Source organism: Bufo gargarizans, chromosome 4 (genome assembly GCF_014858855.1).
Source record: "Bufo gargarizans isolate SCDJY-AF-19 chromosome 4, ASM1485885v1, whole genome shotgun sequence".
Lineage (NCBI taxonomy): Eukaryota > Metazoa > Chordata > Amphibia > Anura > Bufonidae > Bufo > Bufo gargarizans.
The window spans coordinates 230,518,102-230,530,090 of NC_058083.1; the positions used below are offsets into that span (position 1 = coordinate 230,518,102).

At 39.3% G+C, this 11,989-nt stretch overlaps 1 protein-coding gene and 1 long non-coding RNA gene across 2 annotated transcripts; both read left to right on the plus strand.

The window, feature by feature from the left end:
* The first annotated feature begins 625 nt into the window (after positions 1 to 625).
* LOC122935679 lies at positions 626 to 2,519 on the plus strand. The gene is made up of 4 exons (XR_006388815.1): positions 626 to 743; positions 1,002 to 1,158; positions 2,256 to 2,346; positions 2,431 to 2,519. It is a non-coding gene; the product is annotated as an uncharacterized LOC122935679 (long non-coding RNA).
* Positions 2,520 to 2,534: 15 nt separating this feature from the next.
* Positions 2,535 to 7,087, plus strand: KIAA1586 (KIAA1586 ortholog). Its single transcript, XM_044291506.1, has 3 exons — positions 2,535 to 2,556; positions 2,641 to 2,730; positions 3,178 to 7,087. The coding sequence occupies exon 3, from the start codon at positions 3,278 to 3,280 to the stop codon at positions 5,570 to 5,572; it is 2,295 nt and encodes a 764-aa protein (XP_044147441.1). The 5' UTR covers positions 2,535 to 2,556; positions 2,641 to 2,730; positions 3,178 to 3,277; the 3' UTR covers positions 5,573 to 7,087.
* Positions 7,088 to 11,989: the final 4,902 nt, after the last annotated feature.

Genomic DNA, 11,989 nt, shown 5'->3' on the forward strand with positions numbered 1-11,989 from the left:
AATAATAATAAAGAGGGGGCCGTTACAGTAATAACAAAGAGGGGGCCGTTACAGTAATAACAAAGAGGGGGCCATTATATTAATAATAAAGAGGGGGCCATTATATTAATAAAAAAGAGGGGGTCATTATATTAATAATAAAGTGGGGGCCATTACATTAAAAATAAAGAGTGGGCCATTATAATAATAATAAAGAGGGGGCCATTACAGTAATAACAAAGAGGGGGCCATTATATTAATAATAAAGAGGGGCCATTATATTAATAATAAAGAGGGACCATTATATTAATAATAAAGAGGGGACCATTATACTAATAATAAAGTGGGGGCCATTAAATTAATAACAAAGAGGGGGCCATTATATTAATAATAAAATGGGGGCCATTATAATATACAGGGGGAATAATATTATGGCCCAGAAGCAATGTGAGAACACAGAGGGGCCATCTGGGGAGAAACAATGTGAGAACATGGAGGGGCCATGTGGGGAGAAATGTGACATTGAGGGGTGATGGCTGACATGGGGGTCTGATCTGAGGTCTGATTAACAATAGGGGTCTGATTGCTGGTCTGACCTGAGGTGTAATGGAAAAAATGTATTTCTAATTGTTCTCCTCTAAAACCTAGGTGTGTCTTATAAGGCGGAATATAGGTTCCTCAAGCCAGCGATTGTTTGAGGCAGAGAGAAGATAGGAGGACCACACAGAGGAGAAGCCAACTGCTGCTGACGGGACCAGGGCCAGGTGAGCGGCGCGGGAGTGTGTGTTTTGGTTGGGGTGCGCCAAAATGTAGCTTCGCTTTAGTTTGCAAAGCCAACCTGCAGTGTGCTGTCTTCTGCCTCCCCGCTGCTGGCCATTTTCACTCAGCGAGTGAGCACACAGTTCAGTGAGGAGGAGATTCACTTGTCACTGAATGACCTCCCATTCTTTATCAATTTTATCCTTCCCTTAATAGACTGTGCACATGGCTGAAATTATTATTTTTTTCTTTTTTTTATATAGGCACATTACAGGCATTTGCTCTTCTGCATTCTTTGAAACCTATGAAGGATCTAACTACCACTGAGCAATATAGTCCATTTTCCAACGTCATTCGTCATCAACTCCAACCTGAACAGTTCTAAGGACTCTGACCTAATCATCGAAAGCAGTACATGAGGTGAGTTTTAATTTGGACTCTTTTAGGCCAGCATTAATCATTTTTGTTGTTTTTCTCAGTTACAGATGCTGAACCGTGAATTAATGTCAGTGCCAGAAGCTATCTTACATTTAGAACTGGCACTGGATGCATTGAAGTTATGTATAGGCCAGAACCTTTTCATAACTTCGGCGGATCCACCGCCAGCTTAGGGGTTTATTAACACCGGCATCTAAAATGCCAGTGTTAAAAATTGTGTGTCAGAGCTTTTGTACCACTACCTATTGCATAGTCTACTCTTAGTCACACAGTCAGTGTTTGTTCATTGATTTTAATCAGTGATTTTCAGCCAAAACCTGGTTAAGGTTTCCACTGTTTTCCACTGCAGAAACAGTTTGACATTGAATTGAATGGAGAGATTCTCACACAGGAAATCAGCAACAAAATCTGCACCATACTTTACACTCCAAAAATCCAACTTTGTAAAAACATGTACCTGTGGGTTTTCTGGTGGAATTTTCAACTATATTTAAAGTCACCTAAGGATTGGCTCAGCCTCAGCTGCATCTCTCAGAGACGTGTGGTTCCTGACACAGACTGAGTGCATGATGGTTTCTATAACATCAGGAGTCTAATTTACTGTGCTCATCACTAGATCCAAAATCAGATATGACATGGCTGTATCCCAAATCATAAATCACTATGATGCAGTCAGCTTTGGTCAGGGGAACCACATAAGTGGCTGACACATGGGGCTGTGTTTCTCTGTTGTGAGAATCAGCCTTTAGTGGTTCAGTTCTACCTTCTCCTGGGTGTAGTCCCCCGGTCAGTAGTGGGGGACCCCGGTCAAGAATCACATAGCAAAAATCCAGCAGTTTAATGACTCTGTGTCATTTGTGTGTGTGATTCTCCTTGACTACGGTGGACTACACTCAGTAATTAAAAGGTTTGTCTGTAACTAATTAAAATTGTCTGTTCAGTTGGGGAAGGCTTTAATAGCAACTAATCATTGGCTTCTTCAAAGGGGTCTTGCAAATTATTTTTCTTACACCAAACTGACATTAGTAAATTACCTTATTTTATATATATATAATTTTTTTTTTTTTTTTTTTTTGCAGTTCTGCACTACAGACTGTTACTGCAGAGAAGGACCTACAGCTATAGATGTCACCCTAGGTCATAATTCAAGCTTGCTTAGCTTTCCTATAGGTGTGTATTTCTTGCTACTCCCTCCATCTTACAATCTATTCTTTGTTTATGGTGTGTTTAATAATGTCTACCTCTGTATTCCAGGAGACATCACCATCTGTATCACTTCATTAATATTGTGTGAAATTGGACCTTATTTCTGAATTAACATCTGATTGTAGCTGTCAAGAGTGATAAGACTGGTTGTGTTCAGCATTACAGATTTTTCAGGTTCATTCTTCTATTTTAATTTATATTCATTTGTATTAAGAAAGCTATAAATCAGTTTTTAATACTTTTTTTATATCACCACAGGGTCATCGAATGTATACCAAGACCTACATGGCAACATTCAGCATATGTCATTCAAGTTCCAGGATTTGGGCTACTTAAGATTACCATTTGGTGAGTTTTATTCAGTCTATGTAATTTCCTGATTCTGACAGCTAGGTTCAGAAACAGGCTACTTTACCACTGTCTGGCCCTATCAATCAAAGCATTGAGGGAGGGGCTGGTCACAGAAAGAAGTTGAGCTTGGGTGCCACAAAAGCAATGGTGACACCCTCATTGCACCAAAGGCCTAATCTTCTGTATTTAAAAAAAAAAATTCTCATAATTTGGAAAGGGAGTCGTAGATCAACAAAAGAGAAAGTGTTTTAATCAGGTGAACAACAACTATGTGTCTATGACAACAGTAGGATAGGAAAGTTGCTGGTAAGAGATTTGGCCAAGCATTAACCAAAAAGTATTTACTTTACAAGCAGTGGAAAAATAATCACGTTCTACTAGGGTATTCGAGCGTTATTTTAGGTTTACTTTAACTGTATTTTTGGTACATATATATCTTTACAGCTACTACTATGTATTGGAAGAAGCTTACACAGTGCCAGCACACACTGAAGACACCTCAAGGTTTGATCAAACCTTTTATTATCTGAAGAATATAAACAAAATGAAGAGACAAGCTACACTGTTTAGTTTTTTCGATTCATCCAAAAAGAAAAAAACAATACAGTCTCAGGAATTGGACTTGTGTGTAAATGACATTAATAATAATGTTGTAGCTAACACTGAGAAGGATGCTGTTCTTAATGAAAATACTATATATGAAATTGACCATGAAGTTCCAATGGAACAGGTTGATAGGCATGATATTGAAAGTGTTGTTGGCAATGATGATGGTACAGTTTCAGATGTGTTAACAGTTGAAGAGGCATGTACAAGCACTATATCATGTTGGTCCAAAAAACAATTTGAATATTTTAGCAAGTTGTTTCCATGGATCCAGGTTAAAAATGGAAAATTAGGTTGCAATGTGTGTAGTAAGGTCAGAGGGTCTTTGGGAATAGAAAAAGCTAAGGCATGCCATGTTTCAGAGGAGTGGAGTAACTTTTTAGTAAAACCAAGTGGCACCCTCAAATTGATTCAGCAGGCCTCTGTTCGCAAAAAAATTAGAGAGCACAGTGTTTCTAAATCTCACAATAAAGCAGAGAAACTTCAGAATACCGCCAAAATTGGCATATTACCAACAGCAATGGACAGGCTCAATGAGAAAGCTATAGCTGCGACAATTCATATTTTTAATATAGTATACAGTTTAGCTTTAAATAATAAGCCTATGGCTGACATAGAAGGAGAAGTTCAATTGCAGAAAATTAATGGTGTGGATGTTGGAGTAGGCCTTCACTCAAGGAAAACTGCCATTACGATAATTCAACATATATCCTCACAAATAAGGAAGGCTTTATTTTCTAAAATTGCCAGTTGTAAGAGCAAATTATGTGTCATAATTGATGAATCCTCAACTGTGGCACAGAAAAGTGTTTTAGTCATCTATATTCGTTGTGAGCTTTCAACACATCAGGATCCTGTCAATGTATTTGTGGATCTTAAAGAGCTTGACTCAACCACTGCTGAGGTGATAACTGAAACACTTTTCAACTGCTTAAGTGAAAATGGATTTGATAAAGATTATTTACAAGATAATCTGATAGGATTTTGCTCAGATGGTGCCAGTGCAATGCTAGGTAGCAAGTCTGGGGTTGCATCTAGAATTGTAAGAGAATTTCCAAACATAGTCATATGGCACTGTTTGAGCCACAGGGTTCAACTTGCTCTTGATGATGCAATTAATTCTGTATCCCAAGTTAATCACTTTAAAATGTTCCTAGAAAAAATATATAGCATATATCATGTATCTAACAAACATCAGTTAGAGCTTCATAACATAGCAGCAGATCTAGAGTTGGAGATAGTAAAGATTGGTAGAATCCTAGGTCCTCGGTGGGTGGCTTGTAGTGCTCGTGCTGCCAAGGCAGTATGGAGAGCGTATCCAGCTCTGTATAAGCACTTTTCGAATTATAAGAATTTCTTGGGAATGAAGAAAAAAATGGAAAACTTGTGTTTCCTAAAAGATCTCGCTTTAATGATCGAAATTCTTGAGGAGCTCTCCCTTTTATCCCTTGCTTTACAAGACCGGGATGTTTCTCTTGTCAAAGCAGACAGACTTCTTTGTCGGTGTATTAGGGCCCTTAAAAACCTAAAAGAAAATCCAGGGAAGCATGAAGTTCAGATTGATACAATGATTAGAACAGAGCCATTTAAAGATATTCCTTTCCAAGTGAGTGCTAAAAACACTGGTCTTCCAAGAGCACAGTTAATTCAGAGCGTAATAGACAATATGAAAAGTAGGTTGTTTTCCACTGCAAATACAAGACAAATGGACAGTGGTACAGTTGTCCAAAACGCAAGCCGCTACAAAAAGTTATTGTCCTTGTTCTCTTTACTTGAACCCAATTCTTGGCCATCTGACCTCACACTATCTCCGTGGCCAGAAGGGGAATGTCAATTAAGACAGTTAAATGAACTGATAAAATGTAACATTCCAGTTAATGATTTCCGGGATTACATAGACAACAGATATTTTTCAGATTGCAGCCTGCCACCCTCTATTCAACAAGCCAAGAAAATTATTCGGGTCATAGCTGTCAGTAGCGCTGAAGCTGAAAGAGGATTTAGTATCATGAATAACATTGCCACACATGAAAGAAGCAGACTTACAGTTTCTAATATATCACATCTTATGACAATCAAAATTCTTGGCAAACCAATATCAAGCTGGGGTCCGGAAATATATGTTAAGTCTTGGTTACGGAGAAACCACCACACTGCCACAGACCTCAGAGTTAAAAAAAAGGCAGCCAAACAATACGATGAAAATTCCACAGCTATTTGGTCTTTGTTTTAATGGGATAGCAATGGAGTTTATTTGTGACACTAAAACAAGCACACCGTAGCTGCAGGAGTGACGTCACGAGCCGGCTCCAGAACGCGCGCACGCGATCCCTTACCACTAGCAGTGCAGCGCTACCGGCCAGGGCGCTAGCAGCATAAAATAAGTTTCTCCCACAGCATAGCCGCTAGTCAGCTGCAGCAAAAATCTAACCCTGAGGTGTGCTTTGATCGGGCACACAGCGTAAAATCAGGTAATACAGCTGTATAGACCAGATCTAAGCATTTGTACAGTCTTTATCTGCAGTGGTGGTTTGTTTTCCTTGTTTTTGGTACTGGTGGTTACCACGTGTGCAAATTCTGGAGTTTATTTGTGGCTTGGGCATTTCCTCATTGCCTTGTGTTTATGGATCACTATATTCAGCTTACCTTATGCTTGTTCATCCTTATATATGTAATCAGCGGTAGTTATCCTTCATAGGCACTTATCCTACCACACCACATTCATGTACCCAGCTTGGCCCTTGGGCAGTTCATTTCATGTATTCAGCTCAATTTTTGGGTGTGTGATTTAACCGTTCAGTTTCTTTTTACATGTATGTATTCAGCTTGGCCCTTGGGCATTTAACCTTATGTACTCAGCTTGACTTCTGGATATGTAATGTAATGTATTTTCATACATATATTTGTATCCCACCAGGGTGGTGCTTTTTCTTTCTCTGTCCACCTTGTCTCTTTAACAATGTTGATATTTAGTACCATTTTTAACATCGAATGTGCTCCAGTTATTTTATAGTTTTTTTTTGCTGTGTTTAGGGAGCATACACTCTAATTAATCTTCTTTGAGTAGTCCTGTAAGCCCGGCCACAACTATTTATGTTGCGCCATGACTAATGGCAGTTTAGGCATGTGGGTTTATTTTGCATTGGTTTTCTCTGTATTAATGACTGGGAGTAGCAGAGCTGAGACCTGGTTGTAGCTTGGCCAGTCCTCAGTTCTTCTCCCTTTCATTACATGCTGACACCTGACAACCTGTGCAGCACTGGAGAGTCCAGTAGATCTAGCTGGTGAAGTGTACTGCATGGCATGTCTGGTGCCACCAGGTAATGTCTGGGAGTAGCAGAGCTGAGACCTGGTTGTAGCTTGGCCAGTCCTCAGTTCTTCTCCCTTTCATTACATGCTGACACCTGACAACCTGTGCAGCACTGGAGAGTCCAGTAGATCTAGCTGGTGAAGTGTACTGCATGGCATGTCTGGTGCCACCAGGTAATGTCTGGGAGTAGCAGAGCTGAGACCTGGTTGTAGCTTGGCCAGTCCTCAGTTCTTCTCCCTTTCATTACATGCTGACACCTGACAACCTGTGCAGCACTGGAGAGTCCAGTAGATCTAGCTGGTGAAGTGTACTGCATGGCATGTCTGGTGCCACCAGGTAATGTCTGGGAGTAGCAGAGCTGAGACCTGGTTGTAGCTTGGCCAGTCCTCAGTTCTTCTCCCTTTCATTACATGCTGACACCTGACAACCTGTGCAGCACTGGAGTCCAGTAGATCTAGCTGGTGAAGTGTACTGCATGGCATGTCTGGTGCCACCAGGTAATGTCTGGGAGTAGCAGAGCTGAGACCTGGTTGTAGCTTGGCCAGTCCTCAGTTCTTCTCCCTTTCATTACATGCTGACACCTGACAACCTGTGCGGCACTGGAGTCCAGTAGATCTAGCTGGTGAAGTGTACTGCATGGCATGTCTGGTGCCACCAGGTAATGTCTGGGAGTAGCAGAGCTGAGACCTGGTTGTAGCTTGGCCAGTCCTCAGTTCTTCTCCCTTTCATTACATGCTGACACCTGACAACCTGTGCAGCACTGGAGAGTCCAGTAGATCTAGCTGGTGAAGTGTACTGCATGGCATGTCTGGTGCCACCAGGTAATGACTGGGAGTAGCAGAGCTGAGACCTGGTTGTAGCTTGGCCAGTCCTCAGTTCTTCTCCCTTTCAATGGATGCTGACAGATTTTCTGTATGTAATTTTACTGTTGTTTCCAAACCATTATCTTTAACTTTCTTTTGATGATACATCATCAGCCAGCTTTAGTTTTTGATGGAATTCTGTCAATGTGTTCACTAGATATCACATACTTGAAATGGCACATAATGTTTGTGTTGTACCTTACCGTTTGCTGATGAATATTAAAATATAAGATTATAAACTGGTATGTGGATATTTTTTTACCTTGAAAATGAGTTGTATTGTTTTTACACTAATTTCATAAATTCTATCGAACAAGAATCCGACATGGGATTCAGCCAGTTCCCTCAGGTGCTCCAGATTCGGTTGTTAAAATTACAGCGGCAGCAGGAGATGAGCGCTTCAATTCCAGAGTTTAGCTCCTAAGGCTTTTTAAAAGTTGAGTGGTATGTGTGTAGTGTATATATAGTGTATTTGTGTGTAGTGTATATATGGTGTATGTAAATATGTCGTGACTGTGTTGCATATATATGGTGTATGTAAATATGTGTCATGACTCGTGACGCGCTGCGTATCCACCGCTGAGTAGGGAACCTGTTGTTAAAAATTTGAATCCCACCCCTGAATGTGCGGTCTGCAAAATGCAGAACGCACATTGCTGCTGTCCGTGTTTTACGGATCCATGGATCCGCAAAACACACACGGATGTGTGAATCGACCCTTAGACTAATTTATAGCCCCTTAGAAGTTCAGAAGTGTATGTACCAGAATGAGACATTGTTTTTGTGACTGTCCTATTATTAAAAGGTACAGTGCTGCCCATAGTTATTCATACCCCTGGCAAATTTTGACTTAGTTACTTTTATTCAACCAGCAAGTAATTTTTTGACGCAAAATGACATAGGTGTCTCCCAAAAGATAATAAGATGATGTACAAGAGGCATTATTGTGGAAAAAAAAAAACATTTCTCAGCTTTTATTTACATTTGAGCAAAGAGTGTCCAGTCCAAAATTATTCATACCCTTCTCAATAATCAAGAGAAAAGCCTTTTTTGGCTATTACAGCAAACAAATGTACTGGCTGTCAGGGCTCATCATGTTGAAACTATACCTTTCTTTTCTCTGTGTGATAAAAGGCTGCAGAGAAATCTGTATTTTTATTCATATGGAAATGAGAAATTCAAGTACTAAGAGGCGGGACTGAATATTCTAAGCGCTGCTCTGTAACACCCCTTGTGCTCTGCACACCCCCCTCCACTTGATTGACAGGGCTAGACAGTATGCTGAGGGCAGAGTCCTGTCCAAGAGCTGTGTGCTAACATGTAAATATCATATACACCATGTACTATAGCTTCACCACCCTGAGATCTGCTCAAAAAGCTAATATACATATTACTGCTTTATTCATAGGCACGATGTATGATCATACAGACACTGGTAAATATGCTTATAAGCATGGAAAAAACACGCATCTCTATGTGGTAGTGTTATGGCTAAGTGGTTATACTATTAGTTTTGTATGTAGAGATTCCTGATTGGAATCTTCAGAGAGATTTGTAAGTTTTTTTTCTTCCACAGGAAGCTGGACTTCACCGGCAATACGTGTGGGGCGTTTTTCTATTGAGTCAGACCCACCTACATAGACCAGGCTTTATACTTTTGTACTTTCTGGTGTCTTCTTAAGCCATTTGATGCTACATTATCATCTATTTACTATTGTTGCTTTTTTATTTAATATTGTATTGCACTTTATTTTTGTCTTGGACTATACCTGCTGTGACACATGGACTGTGGTGGATGCCATGTTTGTGTTTGGTTTTATTCTTACCAGCACATGGTTTATTGTATACAATTTTTTAAATGTCTGTATGTTTATGTAGTCTAATAAAATAGTTTGATTGATTTTATACTTTATGAATGTGCACATTATTACTGTTCTCTGTGCCCTTTGGCTTTTTTGGGTGCTGTGCTTCAATAGGGTTGATCCTGGTGACAGTCTCTCTTTAAAAGGCTATGGATTCTTTTACAAGGACTTATTAAATTACTAAGGAACAAATTAAATTATTTTAGGCTTTAACAGAAAAAAGTATAGTACTTACAAAAGTAAAAAAAGAGACAAGCATACTAAACAAGTAAAACAGATAAAATAAAAGAGAAAATAATAGGAAATCTAATATTTACAGGCCATCTGTTTCCTTGAGGGTAGGGTAAACAATAGATTCACATACATTTTGATGCCTTCAAAATCTGAACCCCGCTTTTTTATTCCAAACACTGTTTACACCTTTATACCTTGGTTTGGGTTTCAGAACCACCCTTCTGGTTCATTAACCAGAATCCTTGTTTCAGTCTGAATCCCTTATATGTGACTGGACAGATATTAATAAGGAGGCTAGTACCATGAATAGTGGATTTACACAAACAGAGGTCCATTTGTCAAATCTCACACTTTATATTGGCCAAGAGACAAATCGCCTCAGCTCTGGCCATATGGTCGAACATGCACACAAATGTTTATTGCCTTTTCTCCAGAAATTAACTTTTATTTGGACAAATAACATACAGACATGTCACCATTTAATAACATTAGCAATGCACATTTTTTTTTAAAACACAATGCAGTTATTATAAACGGTGGCTTTGTAGAAACCTTACATAACATTGTGTCTTGCTTTAAGTAAACAAAGTCTTGTGACTACTAATTTCTTTGGAACGGTGTGTAATGTAGTGGTTAATAAATTAACCTACTGTCTATCCAAACAAGACTTGAAGTAAATGCTTCAAACATTATACATAATATATAAATAAGGGGACATGAATTGCATAGTGTATATTTCCTAGTAATAGAATGGAAATAATAGCATAATAGCACAGAGAGTAACGAGAAAAGTCGATGAATAAATTGTAATGTAAACAATACTGTTTTATGGCTTGCTCTTTGTTTTCCGTCTTTGATGTTTGGTGCCATTACTTTTTGTCTGTTTTCCATTTCACAAAAATATGTCATGTGTAAGATGGAATTCCACTTAGTGCAGACATCTTTGATGAAAGGTAATTTGGTTTTGATACAGCAAGTGATGTTTGTGTTGCTTGTATACCAGGAACACAGTAATTGATCAAAAGAACAGAGCTGACAATCTTGCTCAATTGATGCAGCTATACAGAGTTATTCAAAGCAGTGATGTATGCTGCTTATAAGCTTTCTCGGGAAATGAAGCACCAGAGCCGCAGAAAAACCATTACTTTTCTATCTCTTTTCTGGAAATAACTGAGTGATCCATTACAGAACTGACAGAACATATAACAAACAACACATTTGATCACCAGCAGTAATGGTGTAGTATTACACTGTATATATATATATATATATATATATATATATATATACACCTGCATATGCCTACTCCTCAAACATTTAAATTTTATTTCCATGAAGGACAAGTTTTAAAGTTATACAAATTGCAAAGTAACAGGCATCAATAAAATCTACAGATTATCAAATTTTCAAGTGCCCAGTTCCAATCTATGTCATTGTGAGCGGCATAAAAGTCAGATTAAAAGCAATGTTTTAGCCTCATGGAACATTAAAAATCATATCAAGTCAAGTGGGATGATTATGCAATGCCTACTGTCTGTTGATGTGCTGGAACAGAATATTCTTGAACTGAGAGGCCTTGGTTTATCAATCCAGCAGATTAATAGCACCTAGCAGGAGCATCATGGCAACTCTGCAACTAGGGAACATAGCACATGTTCCCTGCAAGACCCACACAATAGGTTTGGTGGTACGATGCTTTTTAAAAGGTATAGTGGCTTGAAAAAGGTGTTGACCATGCCCTGGAGGGTGTGTGCGCCCAAATGCTCATACTGATGCAACAAGGTATGGTGGAAGAACAACTTATACATTTTGCTCATCATTATGGGACTTGTATGTGCAGGAGGAAGTAGATGAAGAATAGGAGAATTTGGTGGTGGAAGTGGACATGGAATTTTCACAGGCACAGCTTGGGGACAATGCTGGCACTCATTGTGGCATACATGATGATGTTGGCCATGAAAAAACATCATAGTGCACGGTGGAGAACAAAACAACTGGGTCCTCACGAACACTGGCAAGGATGGAAAGCTTTGTCACTTATGTTCTGACAATCATACCACTAGCATCAAGCAAGTGTAAGACTATTGGATAGCCATGATTTTTGACTTAATGTAAAAGAAAAATGGGAACTATTTCTACCTGATTCTGAAAGGGAGGCAAAATAGGCATATTACTAGGATACGCTGTCTACTCTGCTTGCTGCAGCTTTTGCCAAGCAGATACATACTTGCCACATGTCTTTCCAGAAGGCCACTCTCTCTGCTACCTGTGGAGTCAATGCTCCATCGTCTTGCAGCACCAACAGCAGTCGGCTGAAAATGATGGAACACTCTTATAAACCGCTGCACCAAACCTGATTCTCATCAACAAACAGATACCTA

Excerpts from the sequence above, each read along its gene's own strand:
- KIAA1586 (XM_044291506.1), top strand. The coding sequence starts at position 3,278 with ATGAAGAGACAAGCTACACTGTTTAGTTTTTTCGATTCATCCAAAAAG.